This window comes from Molossus molossus, unplaced genomic scaffold (assembly GCF_014108415.1).
Source record: "Molossus molossus isolate mMolMol1 unplaced genomic scaffold, mMolMol1.p scaffold_m16_p_34, whole genome shotgun sequence".
In the NCBI taxonomy this organism is placed as follows: domain Eukaryota; kingdom Metazoa; phylum Chordata; class Mammalia; order Chiroptera; family Molossidae; genus Molossus; species Molossus molossus.
The window spans coordinates 1,191,782-1,217,942 of NW_023425371.1; the positions used below are offsets into that span (position 1 = coordinate 1,191,782).

Sequence of the window (26,161 nt, forward strand, 5' to 3'; positions counted from 1 at the left end):
CGCAAGACTCGGGAAATTGGAGCTCAGTCAGATGCCAAGCTTGAGCTGGGCTTCCTTTCCACCTTTTAACCTATACACTTTTGTATTTTCAGCTGCCCGAAGTTTAGTAAAGAACCACAAAGAACCAAATGAAGGGGAGGGGCACATAATGAAAATAGAATCACAGTTTAACATGATTCACCTTACTAACTATAGATAAAGGTTTTCTTACAGACCATGGGAAACTGGAGGATGTGCTGCAAGAAGAAAAATAGGGCTGTAAAATACTCACATAAATACGTTTTGAGAACAGACCAAGGACAAGACAGGCTTTGATTTGATTGCCGTGCCTGGACCCTGACCACCCTACCCCCCATACAAACACACGTCTGGGATTTTGTGTGGGGAATGCTAGCCATTCTCAGGTCCCAAGAACAGGCTGAACTGTTTGAAACATAGATTAGTCACCTTGTTATCAGAGTTTGACCTCCTGAAGGCCAGACTGCAGACCCGACCCTCCCCTTTCCCTGGTACACTGCAGCTGCACCTAGTTATCTTCTTCCTCCCCAGTATATAATCAGCCAACTGGAGCGGGGGTGTCAGAGTAGAACATGCAGGGTGACTGACTACTCTTCCCATACCACCGGCATTATTGGAATAAATACTCATATGCCATTCAACCCTGACTCTGCTTAATTTGGCTCAAGTAGTGATAGGTGGCCTCTGACTCATTGCCTATGGAATGACCAAGTTAAGAGCTCCGGTTGTTCCCAAGGGAGAAAATCCAGGATAAAACTGGGCTTCTCAGTAACTCCGTAAACTAGCAAGTGTGTCCAGTCACTAAAAAAATAAAAATAAAACAAGGACACACCTATTAAGTCCCCCAAATAGGTCAATATTTAGAAAGCAAGTTCCAAAAATGTGTGTTAGGGAAGTCATGAAGGACCTGAGGGTGGCGAAATGTGCTATATCTGGATCTGGTCAGTGATATGTGTTAACTACAGAAAAGCTAATCATGCTGTATGTTACAGTTCAGCTTGTTTTAAATGTTCAGTAGGATGGCAACGAAGATGGAGTGTCACTCTTGAATAAGAGCGTAGCTATCTTTTTTCTGATATAAATCATGTGTTCATACAGAGGTTCAGGGCCTAAGTCGGACAACTCCGGGTGAGCACTACGAAACTACAACCCCCAGCGTTCTCCGCTCTCGCGCCCTCTGGGCTGTTTAAATGAAGGACCAGCAACCTCGGGTTGGGGACGCTGTGTGGGCGGTGCAGAGATCTAGGCTCTCGCCGCAGGCCCGTCCTCCTCCTCCCTCACTTCCTGGGGCGTTGCAGGCTGTGAAGCGTAAGGGCCTCAGCCAATCTGGAGGCGGAAGTGACGGCCGGTTAGTAGCCATTAGCAGCTGCTGCGAGACGGAAGCTAGAGTGGACTGTCTTCAGGAGCCGCTGGTCCGTCATTTCTCAGGTGTCACCGAGAGCTCAGGTAGGGCTGGGATGGTGTGAAAAAGACGGCCACCGCATCCCTGTGCTAATGGACACGGTGCCGTTCAACCTCCGGCCAGGGCGGGGGAGGGGCGCGGCCCAGGGGCCGGTGTCGGTGCTGCCGGGGCGGCTTTGGAGCATGCGCTCCGGGAGGCGTTGAAGTCGGGGCCACCTGAACTCTGCCCTCATCTGTTCCCGGGGGCTCAGGGAGTGACAGTTTGCTCTTGGGAAGGTACTGCTCGCAGTTAAGGAGGAGGCTTCTTGGTTGGTTGAGCGGGTGCACATAGGGAGATCAAGGAATCGGATAGCTGATTTGAGAACAAGCCCTTTCCCACCATTCCAGCTGAACTGAAAAGAAGAAAGGAAGGAAGAATCAGAGGCTTATGGTTTGAACAATGGAAAGTTCTAAGGATCGCTAAACTGTCATCTTTCCCCTTTTGAATGCGGTGAACACCACCGCCTGCCCCCAGAGCAGCTCTTGTTAATCGCTTCTACTCTAAGTTATCCCAGCACTAAATTCTGAGCTCATCCTGTAAAACTCCGGGAGTAAGCATCGCTACACCCCTGGTAAGAACAGGTTCTGACATGCAACTCAGGGTGTAATACCCAATTTTTGGCCTCATCCAGCTCCTAATAAAGGTCAGTCTTGCTGACATTTTTCTTGGGAGGTAGGGAGTGTAAAATTCTTTTACTATATTTGAAATACAATTCCTTTAAAGTTTTATAGCATTTATGAGGAACTTACAGTTTGTTCATTGAAAGTTAACAAATATTTTTTGAGGATCTTCTATGCCCCAGGCATTGCTAGCTTTTGAGATTCAAAGGTGAACTGAAGCGTGCGTTTCAACCGCTTTTCCTTTGAAGAAAAAGGGATCAGAAGTGAAATTTGCAGGAAGGCTAGTTCTCTTCAGTTCAGCAGGTGTAGAGGGTCTGAGTGGGCCAGGCTGTGTGTGAGAAGGTGGTGGATGAGTTCACAGTTCATTAAGATTTCTTAAAGTGCTTTGTTACTATTTGCAAATGTATCAAATTAGTTGAGATGCAACAGCCTCCTGCTTTGATAAGCAAATTACAAATTTTATTTCTGTAGTAATTACCCAGGAATACACATAAAAATTGCCATCTGAGTGTTGCTGGTGGAAAATAATACTACATTTATTTTTATTTTTTTAAAAATCATTTAGTGATTTTTTTTTCTTTTTTAGAGAGAGAGAAAGAGGGAGAGAAACATTAATTTGTTGTTCCACTTATTTATTAACTCATTGGTTGCTTCTTGTATGTGCCCTGATGGGCAATTGAACCTGCAACCTTGGCATATTGGGGTGATAGTCTAACCAACTGAAATACCGGGCCAGGACAATACTGCATTTTCTTTACTACCAATTTAATTGAGATCTTCCTTTCTAATCTGAATTAGAGTATGTTTATAAACTCCTATCTTACATAGAGGAGTGATGGGAAAAAATCAATATTCTTTTGTGGTTGTTAATCCTCATTTGAGGATATTTCTTCATTGATTTTTAGAGAGAGAGAGAAACATCAGTGTGAAGAGAGACACACGGATAGGCTGCCTCCTGTATGACCCAGACCGGGGCCAGGGATTAAACCCGCAACCCAGGTACATGTCCCTGACTAGAAATTGAACCTGTGACCATTCGGCCTGTGGGCTGATGCTCTAACCACAGAGCATAACTGGCCAGGGTGGAAAAATCAATATTTTTAATATTTAGAGTGTTATATTGTTTTACATCAAAGTTAAGAATACTGAGTGTTGCCCTGGCTGATTTGGCTCAGTAGTTAGAGCATCAGCCCTTGGACCAAAGAGTCTTGGGTTGGATTCCAGTCAAGGGCATGTACCTGGATTGTGATTTGGTCCCTGGCCCTAGTCGGTCATGCGGGAGGCAACCAATCCATGTGTCTCTCTCACACTGATATCTTTCTCTCTCTCTCTCCCCCCCCCCTCTCTCTCTCTCTCTTCCTCCCACTCTGTTTGAAAATAACTGGAAAAATATCCTCAGGTGGGGATTAAAAAAAAAGAATACTGAGTGTCAATAAATCAACACCAATATCAATCTTGTGGCCTCATTGATTTTGTTAGGTAATGGGAGAACAGGAATGGAAACTGAAGCTTAGGGAACACCAGACACCGTTCTTTACATAACTTGTAATGGGCTCTCTTAGGAGTTAAAGAAACGAAAATTATTTAGGTAAAGACCATGAAAAATGTGTCTTTTGGTCAACTTTGCTGTGTGTTGAAGCAAAGTTTGGTATGTATGCGTAAAACCTCGCAACAGTTCAATGTGACCATTATTTAGTCATTTCTGCTTTGCTTCCCTTTCCTTTGGTAAAGAACACTGATTGTCGGTATATATCACTAGGGATAGCTCCAACTACTGTAACTCCCAACTACTCAATTTTTCTCTGGTTTGGTGATGGTCTTAAAGACTTACTTTACTTTTGTATAGTAAAATAAAAACTGAATCAGATGCACCTAAACTTTGCTCTAAATAGTTTTTGAGTGCTGTAACTGTAACCTATTGAAATTTTAATACACTTAAATAAAAATTCTTTTTTTATCCTCACCCGAGGACATTTTTTTCATTTTTTTGTTCAGATAGAGTGGGAGGGAGAGAGAGGAAGAAAGAGCGAGAGAAAAACATCGATGTGAAAGGGACACATCAAGTGGCTGCCACCTGCATGACCCAAGCAGGGCCGGGGACAAACTGCAACCGAAGTACGTGCCCTTAGTGGGAACTGAACCCGGGTCTCTCTGGACCACAGGCCGATGCTCTAACCACTGAGCAAAACCTGCCAGGGCAAATAAAAATTCTTAAGCCTAACATGAAGTGCTTGTTTGTCAGCAGAACACTTTGTGGACACAAATTATGCACTTCCTGGAATTTTTTAAAATAAGAGAGAAAACTTACTGTTTATATTTTTCCCCCCAACTTTGTAAACCTCACCAGCAGCAAGGCTGAACTGTAAAGAATGGAAGCTAATGCATCTGTCGACATGTTTTCAAAAGTCCTGGAGAATCAGTTGCTGCAGACCACCAAACTAGTAGAAGAACATTTGGATGCTGAAATTCAGAAAATGGATCAGATGGACGAAGATGAATTGGAACACCTCAAAGAAAAGAGACTTAAGGCACTAAGGAAAGCTCAACAGCAGAAACAAGTAACCTCTCTGCCCTGCTTTCTAAAATTACTTTGATAGTATGCACCTAACACAGCTTAAATATACACATGCAGCAGTAGTAGAAACATTCCAGTCCTCATTTTTAAGGTTTTGTTGTTGTTGTTGTTGTTTTTAAACCTCCAACTACCTGTCACTATTAAAAATTTGAGCCCTGGCCGGTTTGGCTCAGCAGTTGGAGCATTGGACTGTGGACCAGAGAGTCCTGGGTTCAGTTCCCACTAGGAGCACAAACCAAAAAAAAAAAAATTGGCTGGAAAAAAATTAGTTTTAAAGACACATTCAAGATTAGCCTAATTAATATATTAATCTACAGTCAAGTAAAAGAAATATGTGCCTAGGATCACTTTTGAAGCTCAGATTTGTGTGGCTGAAGTGGACTAGGAAGAGCACTGGCGGCACCAGGAGTCAGTGGTTTCCTTTAGGTAGTGGTAGAGCCTGTCGTAAGGTAGCTGTGCTCAAAGCAAATGAGATAAGAGTTAAGCACACTACTACTTGCCGATGCACAACTAAAAAAAAGTCACAACTAGGATAGTTTTGTAAAAATCTGTGTCTACCTGATTTTCTTTTTTTCTTTTTTAATTTTATTTTTGTTACAGATGTTTCTCCTTTTTCACCCCATTGACACCCTCCTCCCCATTCCCCTCACCCCATCCCCGGCTTTGTTGTCCATGTCCATTGGTTATGCGTATAACCACTGGTTATGCATATAAGTTCTGTGGTTTATCTCTTCCCTCCCCTAACCATCCCCTCTTCTGAGGGTTGTCAATCTGTACCCTGCTTCCATGTCTCTGGGTCTACCCTATTCCTCAGACTGTTAGGATCATTATATTCCACAAATAAGTGAGATCATGTGGTATTTGTCTTTTTCTGCTTGGCTTGTTTCGCTTAGGATAATACTTTCCAGGCCCCTCCATGTCATTTTAAAGGATAAGAGATCTTTCTTTCTTACAGCTGCATAGTACTCCATTGTGTATATGTACCACAGCTTTTGTACCCATTCGTCTACTGATGGACACTTGGGCTGTTTCCAGATCTTAGCTATTGTAAATAGTGCTGCTATGAACATATATTCTTTCTGATTGGTGTTTCAGGCTTCTTTTTTTTTTTTTTTTTATTCAGATAGAGTGGGGAGCGAGAGAGAGAGAGAGAGAGAGAGAGAGAGAGAGAGAGAGAGAGAGAGAAAGAAACATCAATGTGAAAGGGACACATCGAGTGGTTGCCACCCGCACGACCCAACCAGGGCCGGGGACAAACTGCAACCGAGGTACGTGCCCTTAGCGGGAACCGAACCCGGGTCTCTCTGGACCGCAGGCCGACGCTCTAACAGCTGAGCCAAACCGGCCAGGGCGTGTTTCAGGCTTCTTAGGGTATATTCCTAGAAGTGGGATCTCTGGATCAAATGGCAATTAAATTTTTATTTTATTTTATTTATTTTTTTTATCCTCACCCGAGGACATTTTTTGATATTTTGTTCAGCTAGAGTGGGAGGGAGAGAGAGAGAGAGAAACATCGATGTGAAAGGGACACATCAAGTGGTTGCCACCCACACGACCCAACCAGGGCCGGGGACAAACTGCAACCGAGGTACATGCCCTTAGCGGGAACCAAACCCGGGTGTCTCCAGACCACAGGCCGAAGCTCTAACCGCTGAGCCAAACCGGCCAGGGTGGCAATTCAATTTTTAATTTTTTTAGGTAAAACCATAGTGTTTTCCATAGTGGCTGCACCAGTCTGCATTCCCACCAGCAGTGTACTAGAGTCCCCTTTTCTCCACACCCTCGCCAGCACTTGTTTGATGATTTGTTGATGGCAGTTATTCTGACAGGTGTGAGGTGATACCTCATTGTTGTTTTAATTTGCATCTCTCTGATGACTAGTGATGGTGAGCATTTTTTCATATGTTTCTTAGCCATTTGTATGTGCTGTTTGGAGAGGTGTCTATTCAGCTCCTCTGCCCATTTTTTAATTGGGTTCTTTGTCTTCCTTTTGTTGAGCTGTATGAGTACTCTATATATTTTGGAAATTAACCCCTTATCTGATGTATCATTGGCAGTGATGCTCTCCCATACAGTGGGTTGCCTTTCCATTTTGATGGTTGTTTCTTTTGCTGTTGTCTACCTGATTTTCAGTGAAGAACATATTCAGTCTCGTAAATGAAGTTGTCAGCAATTAAAAACAATAGTCTGAGTATTTATAATTTAAAATCAATTGAAGCTGGTAGACTTTAGGGCTTTTTAAAATTATTATTAATATACAAATCAATTAAAAATGAATTCATCATGGAGTAACTCAGAGGATCTTATTTTAGAGGTTTTACTGCCTTTTAATAGATCTTTTTTTGTTAAAATGTTTTCTGAGTAGGCAAGAAGCCTTAGTGGTTTTTATAGCTATTCATTTTGAAATAGTATAGATTATATAGTAATTTTTAATTTCTAATCCACGAAAGTATTAGGGAAACCAATGTAAACAGTGACATAAGCACGAATAGGCCTATGTTAATCAATATTCTTCGGTTAGCAAAGCACCTCACTACTAATATGCCAGCTAGAGTTGTAGATCTTAGGCAGAAAGCAGAAGGATAAGGTGAGAAATAGGAGAAGCCCACAAGAAGCTTGGGTGATAACCACTAAGTGAGAACCAGGTGCTGCCCATCTTTCAGACATCAGCTAGGCTTGGACTGCACAGTCATTTGTACCCATCCTGCTTGATCCTGCTTGATCCCATTCAGCACATACCTGTGGAGCACATGCTCTGAAAGGTACTGTACTTAATAGTGCAGGGTGTGTTGAGTGTCTTGCGAGAGGTACTGGGCATTGGTAAAGGTTTGGAGTGGGCTTGCCTCCCTCTAAGAAACCAGGACAGGTTCAGGTCTTCAGCCTATTGGTTAAACACATGAGAATAAATAATGAAGAGAAACAGTAGTTTTTTAAAAAACAAAAATACTGGTTTTTAAGTGCACATGTCATTGGCAAGTAAAAGAATCATGAAATGTCACATGTCATTAAGGAATTGTATTTGAGAGTTTAAATTGTTAATAGGAGCTTTACCAAAGAAATGTCACATAGGGAGAAGGTGTCTGAGCCTTGTGTGAGTGTCAGCTCAGAGTAAGCCAATGTGCAATGGATACCAGAACCATTACTGAGACTGGGCTGTGTTAGCGTAACTGTAGAGGAGGAAAGGAGATGGCATTCCTGCCCCTTTCTAGTTGGACCTGGAAAGCTGCATTCAGACCTCTACCACATTTTAAAAGAACATGGAGGAATTAGACTGTGTTCAGAGGACAACCAGAAGAGAAAGAAGTCTAGATACTGTTTCATAGGAGAAACAGTCAAAAGGAAATGGAAATTTCAGTGTGGAGAAGAGAGGACATAGGCGAGATACAATATTTGAAGGGCTAATGTGTGAAAGAAAGATTAGAACTTTTCTCTCTAATCTTAGGTTCAAAGCTGGGATCCACAGACCAGAGTTAGAGATGTATAGCACTTCAGCGTGAGAAGACCTTTCTAAAAATTAGAGAGTACATATACAAGTGCTTTTTAAGCACAAGACACTGTTTTACTTATCTTCATGTTGATTGTCTTATTTTCACAACTACTCAATGAGATATATGCTTCATGATCTCCACTTTACAGATGAGGAAACTGGGACTCACTCAGGTTATTAAAATTAATAGCCTAAAAGGTAGTAGAACAGTTGTGCAAGCCCAAGCCTTCTGCCTGCATGCCCAATTCCCCTTTTCATTAAAACTGCCTGAAAAGGAAACAGGCTTCCAGTTGTGGTGAGAAGCTTCTTGTCACAGGAAAGGTTCAAAAGGCTGAAAATTCTGTCAAGTGTGCTTAATAAGGGCTAATATATTGGTTTGGGAAGTTGGATTGTATGACTTACGAGCTCTTTGTTGTTTGTGGGCACTATGAGTAGATAGCTTTTTCTTCTGGGTGCTACCCATTGGTGGCCAGTATGGAGGAGGTTCCTGCGTTACTGAGTAGTCACTAAGAGTAAGCAAGGCCCCTGCGCTTCAGAGCGGCAGTAACCCCACTGCCCCCTCCCCCCCGGCCCCAGAGATGCTTTATGGCATGAGCATTATTTTGAAACTTTTCAGTTTCTGATTTTAGTAGTTTGAGTGCAGAGAAATTAAATGGATTTTACATTCTAAGTCTCTTGAGTCTAAATTTTTATTTTCAGAGTTCTAAGAAAATATATATTCTAATTTACCAAGACAGAGAATTGTCTTAAATATGAGCCATGCTATGGAGATAGTCACTGCCCACCAACTAATTTTGCACTGACACTAGAAACAGGAAAGTAAATCACTGAAAAAAATGTATCTGTCTGCAAGGTAAAATTGACTTCATTACAAAGTACAAGATGGGGCAAAAGTAGTTTATATGGAAAATTATACAATAATTAATAAATAATACAAGAATAAATTGTTTTACATACTCACAACTGTAAACCTACTTTTGCCCCAACCTGTATTGTGGTGATTTGGACACAAACTGTAAACTGATACTGAGAAAGATATTTCAAATGTGTAATAATTTCCCTTTTTTTCAAACCAGGAATGGCTTTCCAAAGGACATGGGGAATACAGAGAAATCCCTAGTGAGAGAGACTTTTTTCAAGAAGTCAAGGAGAGTAAAAATGTGGTTTGCCATTTCTACAGAGACTCCACGTTGAGGTAACTTTGTTTCCTTCAGTGACTTTTTTTAAACATGGAGAGTTGCTTGAACAGAAATACTGACAGAGATTAAGAAAAATAAAGGGAACGACTTCCTAATTTGCTTCTTTATACTAGAAGTTTATCCATTAAACAATTGTTATTTTATTTCATTACTATATTTTTGTTAATCCTCACCCGAGGATATTTTTTCCATTGCTTTTTAGAGAGTGGGGGGAGGGGAGAAAATCAGTGTGAGAGAGACATACTGATTGGTTTCCTCCTGAACTCACCCTGACCAGGGCCTGCAATATAACCTGCAACTCAGGTATGTGCCCTTGACTGGGAATTGAACCTTGACCCTTCAGTGTACAAGCTGATACTGTAACCACTGAACCACACTGGACAGGGCCAGTTGTTATTTTAAAGATTAACTTAAAAACCAGTTACAGCCTGGCTGGTATGGCTCAGTGGATTGAGCATTGTCCCATGGACCGAGAGGTCCCAGTTCGATTCCTGGTCAGGGCACATGCCCAGGTTGTGGGCTTGATCCCCAGTAGGGGGCAGGCAGGAGGCAGCTGATTGATGATTCTCACATCAATGTTTCTATTTCTCCTTTCCTCTCTATCTAAAAAAGTCAATTAAAGAAACAAAATCAAAAAACCAGTTATCCAAAAGTATAGGTGAACATTGAAAATCAAAAATATTTCTAGCCCAGCTGGTGTGGCTCAGTGGTTGAATGTCAGCCTGTGCACCAAGAGGTTGCTGGTTGATTCATTGGGATGACACTAATTAACAAAATTATACAGGTTTCAGTTGCACAGTTCTATAACACATCATCTGTACACTGTATTGTGTGTTGACCACCTCAAGTCAAGTCTCTATCATCATTTATTCCCCTATACTCTACTGTCCCTGCCCCCAGCCAGCAAACACCACACTGTTGTCTTTGTCCATGAGTTGTTTCTTTCTCTCTTTTTTTTTATATCCTCACCTGAGGACATTTTTTTTTATTGCATTTATATTCAGACAGAGCTGGAGGGAGAGAGGGGGGAAGAGAGAAAGAGAAACACCAATGTGAGAGAGACGCATTGACTGGTTGCCACCCACACGACCCCAACCAGGGCCGGGGACAAACTGCAACCAAGGTACGTACCCTTAGCGGGAACTGAACCTGGGACTCTCTGGTCTGTGGGCTGACGCTCTAACCACTGAACCAAACCAGCCACGGTGTCTTTTTTTTTCCCTCAATACCTCCTCCCCACGCCATCCAGCCCCCTTCCCCACCCACCCCTGTAGCTGTCAACCTAATCTCTTTCAATGAGTCTGTCACTATTTTGGTTTGGTTTTGTTTTTTGTTAATCCTAACTGGAGGATAATTTTCCATTGAGTTGTAGATAGAGTGGAAGGGAGGGAAGGAGAGAGAGAGAGAAACATCAATGTGAAAGAGAGACATCAATTGGTTGCCTCTTACACAACCCTGACTAGGGCCGGGGGTTGAACCTGCAACCCAGATAAGTGCCCCTGACCAGGAACCAAACCTGAGACCCTTCAGTCCACTGGTCAAGGCTCTAACCTTTGAGCCAAACAAGCCAGGGCACTATTTTGCTTGTTAGTTCATTTTGTTTATTAGATTCCACATATGAGGAAATCATATGGTATTTGTCTTTCTCTGACTGGCTTATTTCACTTAGCATAATGCTCTCCAGGTTCATTCATGCTGTTGCAAAGGGTAAGATTTCCTTCTTTTTAATGGCGGAGTAGTATTTCACTGTGTAAAGATACCACAGCTTTTTTTATCTACTCATCTACTATTGGACACTCGGGCTACTTCCATATCTTGGCTATTATAAATAACGCCACAATGTGAACATATAGGGGTGCATATATTCTTTCAAATTAGTGTTTTTGGTTCCTTCATATAAATTTCCAGAAGTGGAATCAGTGGGTCATAAGGGAATTCCATTTTTAATTGAATTTTTTAAAATTTGTTTTTGATTTTTTTTTTTTTTTTTTTTTTAGAGAGAGAAGAAGGGAGAGGGAGAGAGAGAGAAAAATCAATGAGAGAATCATTGATTGGCTGTCTCCTGCACGCCCCCAATGGGGATTGAGCCTGCAACCTGGGCATGTGCCCTGACCAGGAATCAAACTGGTGACCTCTTGGTACATAGGATGATGCTCAATCCACTGAGCCACACCTGCTGGGCAATTTTTTTGTTTTGTTTTGTTTTTTGTTAATCCTCACCTGAGGATATTTTTCCATAGATTTTTGGGGTTGTGTTCGTTTTTTTAGAGTGGAAGTAAGGAGGAGAGAGAGAGGAACATTGATGTGAGAGAGACACATCGATTGTTTGCCTCCCACACAATCCCAAGTGGGGTCGGGAATCGAACCTGCAACCAAGGTATGTACCCTTGACCAGAATCGAACCCTTGACCTTTCAGTTCTAGGGCCAACACTCTAACTGATGAACCAAACCAGCCAGGGCCCATTTTTAATTTTTTGAGGTAACTCCAAACTGCTTTGCATAGTGGCTGCACCAATCTGCATTCCCACCAACAGTGCATGCTTGAGGGTTCCCTTTTCTCCACCTCCCCATCGGCACTTGTTTGTTGATTTATTGATGATGGCCATCTGACAGATGTGAAGTGATATCTCATTGTGGTTTTAATTTGCATTTCTCTGATGATTAGTGACGTTAAGCATCTTTTCATATGTCTATTGGCCATCTGTATGTCCTCTTTGGAGAAGTGGATTGTTTGGTTTTTTTGGTATTGAGTTTTATAAGTTCTTTGAATTTTGGATATTAACCTCTTATCAGATGTATTATTTGCAAATATGTTCTCCCATTCAGTGTGTTGTCTTTTCATTTTGTTGATGGTTTCCTTTGCTGTGCAAAAATGTTTTAGTTGGTTTTGAGTCTAATATTTAAGACTGTAATTCATTTTGAGTTTATTCTTGTGTATGATGTGAGGTGTACTAGTTGTATTTTTTTGTACGTCTGTCCAATATTCCCAACACCATTTATTGAATAGACCATCTTTACCTCATTGTATGTTTTTGCCACTTTGTCAGATATTAATTGACTATAAAGGTGGATTTATTTCTGGGCTCTCTGTTCTATTCCATTGATCAACATGTCTGTTTTTATGCCCGTACCAAGCTGTTTTGATTACTGTGGCCTTGCAGTATAGTTTGAGGTCAGGTAGGGTGATTCCTCCAACTTTGTTCTTTTTTTTCAAGATCGCTCTTGCTATTTGGGGGTTTTTTGTGGGTCCATGTAAATTTTTGGAATACTTGTTCTAGTTCTGTGAAATACGCCATTGGTATCTTGATAGGAATTGGTGTTGAATCTAGATTGCTTTATGTAGTATGGACATTTTAATGATGTTAATTCTTCCAATCCATGAACATGTATATGCTTCCGCTTGCTTATATCTTCTTCAGTTTCTTTCTTCATTGTTTTATAATTTTCCGAGTACAGGTTTTATACATACTTTGTTAAATTTATTCCTAGGTTATTTTATTCTTTTTGAAGCAAATGTGAATGTGATTGTTTTTTTTAAGTCTTCCTTTCTGATAGTTCATTATTGGTGTATGAAAATGCCACCAATTTCTGCACATAATTTTGTATCCTGCTACTCCCCTGAATTCATTTATCAGTTCTAGTAGTGTTTGGTGGAATCTTTAGTGTTTTCTACATACAATATCATGTCATCTGTAAACAATGACAATGTTACTTACTGCTTTCCAATTTGGATACCTTTTATTTCTTCTTCTTGTCTTATTGCCCTGGCTAGGACTTCTAGTATTATGTTGAATAAGAGTGATGAAAGCAGACATTTTAGTTTTTGCCAATTGTGTATGATGTTGGCTGTGGGTTTGTCATATATGACCTTTATTATGTTGAAGTATGTTCCCTCTATTCCCACTTTGCTGATAGTTTTTATCACAAATGGGTGCTGGATTTTATCAAATGCTTGTTCTACACTTTTTTTTTCCTTTATTGATTTTAGAAAGAGGAAAGAGAGAGAAACATCAATGAGAGAGAACATCGATTGACCGCCTCCTGCATGTCCCCCACTGGGAACTGGGCCCACAATCTGGGCATGTGCCCTGACTGGGAATCAAACCACTAACCTCTTAGTGCATGGGTTGATGCTCAGCCAGTGAACCACACCAGCTGGGCTGCACCTTTTTTTAAAAAATATGTTTTTACAGCCGTCCCTCTCCACTTTGCGCTTCGACTTGTGTGGCTTCACTCTATCACGGTTTTTTCAAATATATTCATTAAAATGTTGATCGAGACAGTGGAAATGATACAGCGTGCACTCGGTTGTCTGAGTCAATTATACACCCCTGTATTACAATTAAAATTAAAATTACTGTATGTATGGACTGTAGGCCTATGTATTTGAGCACCCCAGGAATCCTCCAACTCTAGGTGCAATAGCTAGAGTCTGGAATGGATTAACCGCAATAAACAAGGGACGATTGTAATGCTATGAATTTCTCTCTTAGGACTGCTTTTGCTGTGTTCATAGATTTTAGGTTGTTGTGTTATCATTTTTATTTATTTCAAGTTATCTTTGCTCTAACCTCTGAGCCAAACTGGCCAGGGCTTTCAAGTTATCTTTGGATTTCTTCCTTGATCTCATCATTAACCCATTCATTGTTTAGTAACATTATTTAACCTCCATGTCTTTGTGTGTTTTCTTTTCATTTTTTCTTGTGATTGATTTCTAGTTTCATGCCATTATTGTCAGAGAAGATGCTTACTATGATTTCAGTCTTCTTAAACTTATTAAGACTTGTTTTGTGTCCTAACATGTAGTCTATCCTAGAAAATGTTCCATGTGTACTTGAAAAGAATGTATATTCTGCTGCTTTGGGGTGAGGTGCTCTGAAGATATTAGTTAAGTCCATCTAAACTAGTGTGTCATTTAAGGTTGCCTTGTCCTTGTTGATTTTCTTCCAGAAGATCTATCTATTGATGTCAATGGGATGTTAAAATCCCCTACTATGACTGTATTACTGTCAGTCTCTCTCTTTATATCCATCAAGATTTGCTTTACATATATGTGTTGAGTTTATAAATGTTCACAAGGGTTAGATCCTCTTGGATTTCCCCATTTATCATTATGTAATGTCCTTCTTTGTCCTGTTTTTTTTCTTCTTCTTTCTCTTCTTTAAGCAAGCCCTTTAACATTTATTGTAATACTGTCTACTTTTTTTCTTTCTCTGCTATTATGATATAGTCATGGGGAGACAATGGCTTGACTGGGCCTTTCACCAGAAGCATAGTTGGAACTTCCAGGCTTGACTAGAAGGAGAAGAAAGCGGTTTCTTTTAAACCAACCCAAGTCTGCAAACCTTTCTATGGAGGCAGATCCTTTATAAAATGAAAATGCCCTCAGAAGAAATGATATCTTAAATCAGTGGATTCAAGTCTTTTTTCTTAAGCCTCTAAATTTGATTAGTGCCAACATTTAAAAATTGAGAAATAGTTTATTTATTTTAAATTTAGATTTCAGAATGTTTCTAAAAATCAGCAAACTTAATAATAACTGACCTAGATTTAGTTATTATTATTATTCAGTTATTCACTATGCTGAATGAAGCTGCCTTCCTTAGACCATCATATGGTCCAGTGTAGTGTCTCTGTCACTCACTGTCATCTCAGTCCTGCTCTCTTATCTCATTTCCAGAGCTTTCCTGTCCCTTGTGTTCGGTTCACCACCCAAAAAGTTGTTTATTAATTAATGCCTTTCATGGATTGATTGCCTAAGACTTATACTGACTAAAAAAATTAAAATGAAGAAAATACTGAGATGGTGAAATATCTGCTAAGGGAAAGTGGGAAAAAAGATTAGGAAGGTAAAAGGTTATCATTTATCATTTGTTTTGAACTTCATTCAAACATCATTTAATAATTAGTTCTCTCCTACCATTTTCACTAAAATCTCATTGCTGCATTTCAGGGTGATATATGAAAAGATACATTGAGAAGGAAAGTGATGAGGCATTAAATGTATAAGCAACTCTCTAGGCCCAAACCTAATTCAGGACCAACTACCACCAAGGAGTGCCCCAGAAGCCTACTAAAACAACTCGGAAGCAACTAGTGTCTTGGGTATTCAAAGCAGTGGTTCTCACCTATATTGGGCATGAGTATCATCTGCATGTTTCCCAGCTATGCTCCCAGGAAATTTTGATCCATCTGTATATTTTAAAAGTTAGATGTAATGAACACCTACATGGTTAAGAGCTACTGCTCAAAAAGATTATTACAGTAATCCGTTTCAGATACTAGAAGACTGATCAGTTTAAATACATTCTACTTTAAAGAATATGTTACGCTGACTTGTGTGGCTCAGTGGTTGAGCATTGACCCATGCATCAAGAGATCGCCAGTTCGATTCCCAGTGAGGGCACATGCCCAGGTTGTGGGCTCAATCCCCAGTGGGGGGCATGCAGGAAGCGGCCAATCGATGTTCTCTCATTGATGTCTCTCTCTCCTTCTCCCTTCCTCCCTCTCTAAAATCAATAAAGAAAATATTAGAAAAAAGGAAAAGAAAAAGAAAAAAAATGTTACTTCCATTTTCCTGTTTAGTAGAAGATGGGTTAATGGAAGTTACCTCTGGTATTTTCATTTTTTAAAACCATAATGACCATATTGACCTCAACCGTAATAAACTTCTCGCTGACAGAGTTACACAGCTAGTAGTATTCCTTCTCACTGATACCAGTCAGTGTTTCCTAGTGACTTCCAAATATGGCACCATATGTACATTTCTAATTCTGAGAAGTCTCTTGTGTGTTCTATCAAGTTCAGATTTCTCACCCTTCAAGCTTCCTGTAGGAGATATTAGGAAACTTGCATGAAAGAAATGACAATTTGTTTTGTTTACCATGAACATGACAACTTCGTGAAGCATTACAATTTAGGCATATATTGAATATTTTGTTTTAATCAATATCATTAGAGCAAGTCTGACTTTCTAAAATACTAGATTGTTTGTCTGCCTCTCATAATCAGGTAGCTAGCCTATAAAATGGAAATGAGATCATCTGACACAAGCACTGGTTGGCTACCAAATTATGAGACAGACAAAATAAACTATAAAATTAGATGCACCTTACTTAATAATACTTATTTTTAAAAAGAAATCTGTCATTTTAGGTTTTGATTTTCTATATTTGTTATTTACAGGTGTAAAATACTAGACAAACATTTGGTGATATTGTCCAAGAAACATCTGGAGACCAAATTTTTGAAGCTGAATGTGGAAAAAGCACCTTTCCTTTGTGAGAGACTGAAGATCAAAGTCATTCCCACACTGGCACTGGTAAAAGATGGAAAGACACAAGATTACGTCGTTGGATTTACTGACCTAGGAAATACAGATGACTTCACCACAGAAACTTTAGAATGGAGGCTTGGTTGTTCTGATATTCTCAATTACAGGTAAATTTTTTTTTCTTTATTGATTTTAGAGAGAGAGGAAGGGAGAAAGAGAGATAGAAACATCAATGAGAGAGAACATCGATTGGCTGCTCCCTGCATTCCCCCACTGGGGATTGAGCCCACAACCTTGGCTTGTGCACTGACTGGGAATCGAACCAGCGACCTCTTGGTGCCGACCAGTGAGCCACACCAGCTGGGCTACAGGTAACTTTTAACAAAACAATAGACTTATTTTAATTCACATTTTCAGTGATATTTTTAGAGAAATTTTTTTTTATGTTAACATTTTATGGAACTAAGACCTTTTGACTGACATGTAGAAAGACGTTCACATAGGAAAAGCATATTTCTTTTTTTTTTTTTTTTTTTTTTTACAAATAGAGTGGGAGGGAGAGAGAGGGGGAGAGAGAGAGAGAGAAACATTGACGTGAAAGGGACACATCGAGTGGCTGCCACCCGCACGACCAACCAGGGCTGGGGACAAACTGCAACCGAGGTACATGCCCTTAGCGGGAACCGAACCCGGGTCTCTCCGGACCGCAGGCCAACGCTCTAACCGCTGAGCCAAACCGGCCAGGGCGGAAAAGCATATTTCTTAAAGTGTACATTATTAACATGACCTCACAGCAAAAATCAGAGTTATGGATAAAATTGAATCTTAGAATATACCTGCTATAAAAGTTTTCAAACTAACAGATCCCACTGACTCTTATTCTGTATAATCTGGAAACCCAAACTGACACCCCAGAATTGACTCTTCCCTGATTTAAACCAGATTACTCAAACTGCTAATGGTTTACTTTCAAACATTATATTTGTAATGTATATTTCTGTCTCATTTGCAGAGTCCAATAAAATATATAGAATCTCATTTCTGTGCTTAGCTTAAATTGCTTATTGTGGGGAACAGTCTCCGTCTGAAAACCATCTAAAATCCAACTTCCATTTTTCATTCATCTCTTTGTCCATTTCTCCAGACAAATAGTTTATCTAATTCTAAAAATTAGAACATATCATCTTGTGCTTTGTGCCTATTCTTGATTTGCAAGAATAATCTGTAAAACTGTGCAGTTGTCATTCCACAGTCATAGTGCCTTTCAATAAATAGAAAGTTCTTGCCCTGGCCAGTGTGGCTCAGTTGGTTAGGCATTGTCCTGTGCACTGAAGGGTCTCCAGTTCAATTCCTGGTCAGGGCACATGCCCAGGTTGTGGGTTTGGTACCCAACTGAGGTGCATACAAGAGGCAGCCAATTGATATTTCTCTCTCACATCAAATGTTTCTCTTTCCTCCCTCTCCCTCTAAAATCAATAAAAACATATTAAAATATTTTAAATAAAGTTCTCTTGCCCTTTCACCTCTCTATTCCCTTTTCTCTGAATCTGACCTATACATGTCTAAATGATTCCTACATTGTGAAAGTTGATTTGGGAGTTTTAGGATTATTTTCTTAATAGTAAGTAAAATATTAAAATGTATTAAATAAAATGCTTATTTGAAATTATTTGAAACATTAAACGTTGGAAATAGTACAAAGAATGCTCATATACCCTTCACCCATATTCTCTCATTTTAAACATTTTATATTTGCTTTATCTTAAATTACTTCTCAGAATCATTTGAGTTGAAATTGTAGATGTAGTGTACCTTTACTGCTAAATATTTTTGTGTATATTTCCTAAGAACAAGGACATTTTCTTATGTAACCAGAGTACAATTATTAAAACAGGAACTTTATGTAATTTACAGACCTTATTCAAATTCTACTGTTGTCTTAGTAATGTCCTCCATATCAAAAAAATGAATCGCATGTAGTTAGTGTGTTTTTAGTTTCTGTTAACCTGTAACAACCTGTACCCTCCCTTTATTTTTCAGTACTTGATATTTTTGAAGAGTACAAGCTAGTTATTTTACAGAGCATCCCCCAAGTTGGGTTTGTCTAATGTTTCAAGTTTAGATTCAGATTATGCATCTTTCTCAGGTATATTATGGAAATGATGTAGTCTTCCTTATTAATGTACAATATCAGAAAGCATCTGATGGTTTGTTTCATTTCTGGCGGGGATAACTGAGCATTGGTTAACCAGTTGTCTACCAGGCCAAATGGTGATTTAAGGGAGGACTTTTTCATATCTCCCATTAATTTTTTTATTTACTTGTATTGGTATGGGCTGTAGATTATTTTATTCAATGGGTTATATTCTGTTGCTATTATTATTTACTTTGAAGTTCAAATTGCCCCAATTTTGACCAGTGAGAGCCCCTTTCATACTGGCTTCTGTACCCTTTGGCCATGTCCCTATAATGTTTGACCACTTTCTTTCTGGCACAAATAAGATATTTTAGGGGCACTCATGTTGTACTTTCCCTAGAATTGCCTCTTTCCCCAAGGAGCCAAGTCTTCTCAATGGCAGATGATACTTCAAAACCAAGATCTAGCCCTGGCCAGGTAGTTCAGTTAGTTGGAACATCGTCCCATACACCAAAAGGTTGCAGGCTCAATTCCCAGAGGGGGGCATGCAAGAGGCAGCCAGTTAGTGTTTCTCACTGATATTTTTCTCTCTCCCCCTCTCCCTTCTCTCTCTAAAACCTATAAAAACATAAAAATAAAAAAAAGATGTTAAACAGGATCAAACCAGTCATAACAGGCTATCAAAAACACAGCACTGTATTTCTATGTCCTTTTCACAGTGAAAATAATCTAATACAGGTTCAGCATATCCAAAACAGATGAGAAAAAACCCTTTGATTTCCTTCTTTGCTTTTCAGTCAGAAATTCTGTTGGCATCCTGTGAAATATTAATAATTAATGATAAAAGAGAAAATAGAACATTGATCTAAAACTTGTAGTTCCAAATAAGGTCTATCCCTTAATTATCGGTATGAATAATATACCTCTTCTTGAACACCAACTTTTTTTTTTTCATCTATTGATTTTAGAGAAAGGAAGAGAGAGAAAGAAACACTGATGAGAGAGAACATTGATTGGCTGCCTCCTGCATGCCCCCCACTGGAGATGGGGCCCACAACCTGGGCCTGTGTCCTGACTGGGAATCGAGCCGGTGACCTCTTGGTGCGTGGGTCTATGCTCAACCGCTGAGCCACACCAGCCAGGCTGAACACCAGCTTTTTATTTTTTAATTTGTTTTGATAATCCTCACCTGATATTTTTCCATTGTTGGTTTTTGGTTTTTTAGTTTTTTTTTTAGAGAGAGTGGAAAGAAGTGGGGGAAAAAGAGCGCGCGCGAGAGAGAAACATTGATGTGAGAGAGACACATCGATTAGTTGCCTTCCATATGAACCTGACCAGGGCCAGGGATCGAACCTGGAACCCAGGTATATGCCCTTGACCTGGACTCCAACCTGGGACCCTTTGATTCTCAGGCCCATGCTGTGACCGCTGAGCCAAACTGGCCAGGGCTGACACCAACGTTTTAAAGAAAATTTTACTCTATTTCATGTTAGAGTGAGGAAAAAAAGATAGATTTTTCTGTACTAAATCATAAAGAATAAATGCTTTTCAAATTTGCTTTATTTTTAGTGGAAATTTAATGGAGCCACCATTTCAGAGCCGAAAGAAAACTGGAACAAACTTCACAAAGCTGGAAAAGAAAACTATCCGAGGAAAGAAATATGATTCAGACTCTGATGATGATTAGAGAGCAGATATAATTCTTTGTAAATTGCCTTTTTATTTCTGCTTACTTTAGAATTAGATGTGTTTTCTAAATTCCGTTGATTTTGATACATTGGTCATCTAATGGTCATATTCTAGTTTTATACAGTTGAACCACATCAAAACACATCTCTAATATTTTCTGTGGCGCTCATGTTTAATTTGAGGAAAACTGCTGAGTACTTAAATCATCTGGGTAGGATCTGGATTCTCTATTTTTGCGATTGATTTTATCACAATATGATTTTTACATTTTTATACCATTCACAGTTGTGTTCTTAATTCACCGGATTTGAAACAAATTCAACGAACTATTTCAGGACTAATTCTCACGCATTGTTTACTTTATATAACAGGTCAAAAAACATTTACTGGTGTAATAGACTGCACTTGTAAATGAATTATAAACACTCTTCACTTCTGGAATATGTTTACATAACTATTAAAGAACTGCTTATTTATTCAGTGTGCTGCATGTTGATGTTGAATCAACTGATGGCAGAAGAAAGCCTTTTCAGGTTGTGAGCGTATTGCCTTATTTAAAGGGTCCTGATTGCTTGTTTTTTAAGGCATGTATTTTTTAAAAATCAGGAAGCACTTTTGGAATGGCAGCATGAGATCTCAGACTCATTGAAATAACCTTAACTTGTAAATATTTTTTTTAATTATCTGAAATTATCATAAGAGCATAAAGCAAACAAAAATATTTATTCAAGAAAATACTAACTCTTGGTAAGAATAGTGTCTCTGTGGTATTTGAGCCATGACCCCACACTCTTTCTCCCCTTAGCTCCCAGTTTCAGCCTACAATTTCTCCCGAGGAGGAGCAGACTGCTTGCTTTTCTCTTCTACCTGGTCCCCACTTGTAGCACAGATCCACCCCAGGAATGTCAGACCACAAATACTGTTTTCTAGTCACTATTGTCCCAGCTTACTCATAACCTCACTGAGATTAATTTACTCATAAACTGGGGCAATAGTGATTAGGATGGAGGTTCCACGCAAGGAGAGGCAAGGGGTCACCACTCACTGCTCTACTTGTAAGACCACAGGTATCACTCCTAGAAAAGCAGGCTACTCCCCCCACCCCCACTTACGGAGTGAGTAGCTCAGAGGTTCTCCCTAGTGGGAGAAGCAAACTATAAAGTTAGCTTTCATCGGGGTGCATTCCCTAAAGGGGCTGACTTTAATTAGAGCAGAGTAAAGGAGAAGTTTAAGGATTTTCCTGTAGACAAAGGAGGTTTGGAGTGGGAGTCCGAGGAAATGTAAGAGGAGACTGATAGCTCCATGATAGCAACAAGCAAAAGAAGAGAAGTTTTATCAGTATTAAAGTGGCAGCTAAGAATACCCCTGAGGTGAAAACAAGCCTCAAAGACTACAAGGACCTGGATTTAATTGGATCAAGCCATGTAACAATTTTTACACCCCAGGGCTTCTCAAAAATAATAAAATGGTGTGCAAGCAATTACTAGATGGTAACAGAATGTAATAACAATAGAAGCAGACCAACTACAATCCTTAACTAGGAGATCAGGAAAATGAACAACAAAAGAGAACCCTGCTGAAACTGTCATTGGGGTTGGAGGGCTGAGTCAGAGCAACAGCACGTGTTACAGGGTAAATGGACTTAACTGAAGTAAGTCTACCTATGGCTCTAAGCAAATGAGCCCTTCGGGGGGAAGGGAGGATGAGTCCCCAGAGCTGCTGTATTTTCTATTAAGTGCCCAGTTTTCAACAAAAAATTACAAGACATGGAAAGAAACAGGAAACTGTGATCATACACAAAGAAAAAAAGCAATCACAAACTGACTTTGAGTGGATCCAGATGTTGGAATCATACAAAAGCTTCAAAGCAGTTGTCATGAACATAATTTTTGAAGACTAAAACCATGCTGGAGTTAAATAAAAGTAATTTCATCAGATAGAGTATATTAATAAACACTAGAAGTTATTTTAAAGGACTCAAATGGAACTCTGCACTTGGAAAGTACAACAACAACGAAAAATTTAGTAGAGGTACTTAACAGATTTGAGCTTGCAGTAGAAAGAATCAGGAAAGGTGGAGATTAATCAATACAGATACTGCCATCCAAAGAAGAGGAGGGGAAAAAACAGCTTCAGGGAAATATGAAACATCACCATACGTGTCATGGGAGTACCAGAAGGACAGGAGAACAAAAGCGAGCAGAAAAATTATTAGAAGCAATGCCTAAAAATCCCAACATTGATTTAGAAAACATGAAACAAGAAGATCAGCAAATTCTTAAAGTGGAATGATCCACACCCAGACATGTCAGAATAAAAATGTTAAAAGACAGGAAAATCCTGAAAACAGAAAACCACTCATATATAAGAAAACCCCAATAAGATTAAAAGTTGACCTAACCAGAAACAGTGGAGGCCTGAAGGCAGTGGAATGACATGCAAAGTGCTGAAAGGAAAATGCTCAACCAAGAATCTTATATCTAGCAAAACTATCTGAAATGAAGGCAAAACGAGGACATTCTTAGATTTTAAGAATTCAGTTAGGAAACCTTACAAGAAGGTGGGTTTTTCAAGTTGAAAGGAAGTGAGGTCACACAGTACAGTAGTTCCCTCTTATTTCTGGGGGATATGTTCCAGGATCCCTAGTGGATGCCTGAAATCTCAGATAGTACCAAAGGGCTTGGTACTATATGTATGTATGTTTGTTTTCTGTTCATGTTTTCTACCCACAAAGTTACTGTCTTTTCCAACTTAACACTTAGCACTTGATGTGGTCATACCTTTGAGGTTGAAGTACAACAGCAAAACTAGCGTGAATTTCTTTTTCATTCACAATTTTCTGGATAGAAGATTTATTTTTACTGTAGATTTTAAAAACCTCAGCATATAGTTGTTTTCCTTATTAAGTTGAGAATGTTTACCTTCTCACTCCAAGGAAGCCCTCCACTGCTTCTCTTTGGCGTAGCCAGATCGTCAGCATCACTGCTCTTGTGCTTTGGGGCCATTATCAAGTCAAGTAAGGGCAACTTGAACATAAGCACTGAGACATCATGACAGTCCATCAGATAACCAAGATGGCTATTAAGTGACTAATGAGAGTATCTGTGGAGAAGCTGGATAAATTTAACAAAGGAAATGAAATACTTGTACGCTGAAAACTACACATCACTGAAGTAAACAAGACCAAAAAAAAATTAAGTATATCTCATGATCATGAATTGGAATACATAATACTAAGATGGCAATACTATCAAAAGTAATCTACAGCCTCAATAAAGTCCCTATCAAAATTCCAATGGCCTTTTTTTTTGCCAAAATGGAAAAGCTGATCCTCAAATTCATATGGAATTACAACTCAGCAAAAAGACAACACAATTTAAAAATGGGCAAAGGACTTGAATAAATATTTTCTCAAAGAAGATTATACAAATAACCAACAAGCACATGAAAGATGCTCAGCATCATTAGTAATTAGGGAAATGCAAATCAAAATCATAATGCGATACCATTTCATACCCACTAGAATGACTGATTTTTTTAAAAAAGAACACATGTTAGATAGTTGTGGATTGGAATCCTTACACTTCCCTAGTGAAATGTAAAATGTAGCTGCAGTGGAAACAGTTTGGTGGTTCCTCAGAGTTAAGTGGAGAATTACCATATGACCCAGCAATTGAATTTTTATGTATAGCCCTAAAACAATTGAATATAGCTACTCAAACAAATAGTGTACATGTATACATGTTCATAGGAGCATTATTCATAACAGCCAAGGGGTGGAAACAACCCAAATGTCCATGACTGGATGAATGAATAATCAAATCGTGATTTGTGCACACAATGAAATGTTCAACCACCAAAAAGAATGAAGTGCTAATACATCTACAACATGGATGAACCTCAGAAATATTATTCTAAGTGAAAGAAGATAGACACAAAAATTACATATTGTATGATTCCATTTATATGAAGTATCCAGAGCAGGTAAGTCCACAGAGCAGATTGGTGGTTGCCAGGGGCCGGGAGAAGACTGAATGTGTAGTAACTACTAAATGGCTATGGGGTTTCCTTTGGGAGTGTTGAAAATGTTATGGAACTAAATAGAGGTGCTGGTCATACACCATTTTAAATATACATGTACTCAATGTCACAGAATTGTACACTTTAAAATGGTTAATTGTATGTTATGTGAATTTCACCTCAATTAAAAAAAAACCCTAAGTTCAAATTATGGAAATAAGGGTTACAGATAATATGCGATTATTACATGCTCTGATAAGATAGATACAGCACACTGTTTAACATAAGGAGAGGATAGGCCCTGGCCTGTTTGGCTCAGCAGTTAGAGCATTGGCCCATGAACCAAAGAGTCCCGGTTCAATTCTGGTTAAGGGCATGTACCTCGGTTGAGGTTCAGTCCTTGGCCCTGGTTATGGTCATATGGGAGGCAGCCAGTCGATGTGTCGCTCTCACATTGGTGTTTCTCTCTCCTCCCTCCCTCCCACTCATTCTGAAGATAAATGGGAAAATATTCTCTGGTGAGGATTTAAAAACAAATAAAAAAACCTGCATGTTAAATTTTCTTAAAAACTTTGGAAACGTCTGCATTTATTGGGCCTCATTCACAATGTAACATTCTATGTACACTATTTACAAAGGAAACCAAGTTGGTTTTGTTCTTAGTTCAGACTTGAAAAAAAAGTAATTACTCTAGGTTGATTGGCTAGAACATTCAGCTGAGGAATGAATAGGATTTTTTTTTAATCCTCACTCGAGGATATGTTTCCATTAATGTTTTTTTAGAGAGAGTGAAAGGGAGGGAGAGAGAGACACACACACACATATCAATTGGTTGTCTCTCATACAACCCTGACCAGAACCAGGGATCGAACCTATAACCCAGGTATGTGCCCTTGACTGGAATTGAACCTGTGACCCTTCTGTCTGAGGGCCAAGGCTCCAACCCCTGAGCCAAACCAACCAGAGCAGGATTTTCTTGGGTACCTTACACTTCCGCATTTCTTCACCCTTTTCTATGGGATTACCTAAATGGAGACCAGAATTCTAATGCCAAGTGCACCAGGCCTTCCGCAGGTAGTGAAGGACTTAGTAAGGAGTGCAGCCCAGTAATAGACCTCACTTCTTTCTTTTTCCGTTCATGATTTTTTTTTTAACTTTATTATTTTTTAATCCTCACCTGAGGACATGCTTTTACTGATTTTAGAGAAAGGGGGAGAGAGAGAGAGACTGAGAAAGACAGTGCGAGTGAAACATTGGTCATGCGCCCTGACTGGGGATTAAACCTGCAACCTGGGTATGTGCCCTGATGGGGAATTGAACCTGCAACCTTTCGGTGTACAGGATGACACTCCAACGAACTGAGAGCCACACTGGCCAGGACTTTTTTTTTTTTTTTTACTTTATTGTTGACACAATTACAGATGTCAGATGTTAAATTTACCCCCACTGTGCCCACCTCCACCCAGCCCTGGCCCCTTCCCCATCCCCCGGCCTGTTGTCTGTGTCCATGGGCTATGCATATATAGTCTTTAGCTACTACGTTCACTTTCATTCGTTCACTCCCCCACCCTCTCTCCTCTGACATCTGTCAGTCTGTTCCATGAATCCTGCCTCTGTTTCTATTTTGTTTTTCTGTTTATTTTGTTCTTTCATATCACATATAAGTGAGATCATATGGTATTTGTCTTTCTCTGACTGGCT

The 26,161-nt window shown here is 39.5% G+C and overlaps 1 protein-coding gene across 2 annotated transcripts; it reads left to right on the forward strand.

Annotated features, from left to right (window-relative positions):
* The first annotated feature begins 1,333 nt into the window (after positions 1 to 1,333).
* On the forward strand, positions 1,334 to 20,919 carry TXNDC9 (thioredoxin domain containing 9). Of its 2 annotated transcripts, none has more exons than XM_036281412.1 (5): positions 1,334 to 1,464; positions 4,427 to 4,637; positions 9,218 to 9,336; positions 16,527 to 16,781; positions 20,321 to 20,919. In XM_036281412.1, the coding sequence occupies exons 2-5, from the start codon at positions 4,449 to 4,451 to the stop codon at positions 20,436 to 20,438; spliced, it is 681 nt and encodes a 226-aa protein (XP_036137305.1). In that variant the 5' UTR covers positions 1,334 to 1,464; positions 4,427 to 4,448; the 3' UTR covers positions 20,439 to 20,919. The 2 variants fall into 2 exon arrangements, with proteins under 2 accessions (XP_036137305.1, XP_036137306.1); XM_036281413.1 differs by having other exon boundaries at positions 4,430 to 4,637; positions 20,321 to 20,914.
* Positions 20,920 to 26,161: the final 5,242 nt, after the last annotated feature.

Bases quoted from the DNA above. Each gene is read 5' to 3' on its own strand.
- TXNDC9 (XM_036281412.1), top strand. From the start codon at position 4,449: ATGGAAGCTAATGCATCTGTCGACATGTTTTCAAAAGTCCTGGAGAAT. The intron at 4,638-9,217 runs GTAACCTCTCTG...TTTTCAAACCAG, and splicing joins AAGCTCAACAGCAGAAACAA to GAATGGCTTTCCAAAGGACA. The intron at 16,782-20,320 runs GTAAATTTTTTT...CTTTATTTTTAG, and splicing joins TCTGATATTCTCAATTACAG to TGGAAATTTAATGGAGCCAC.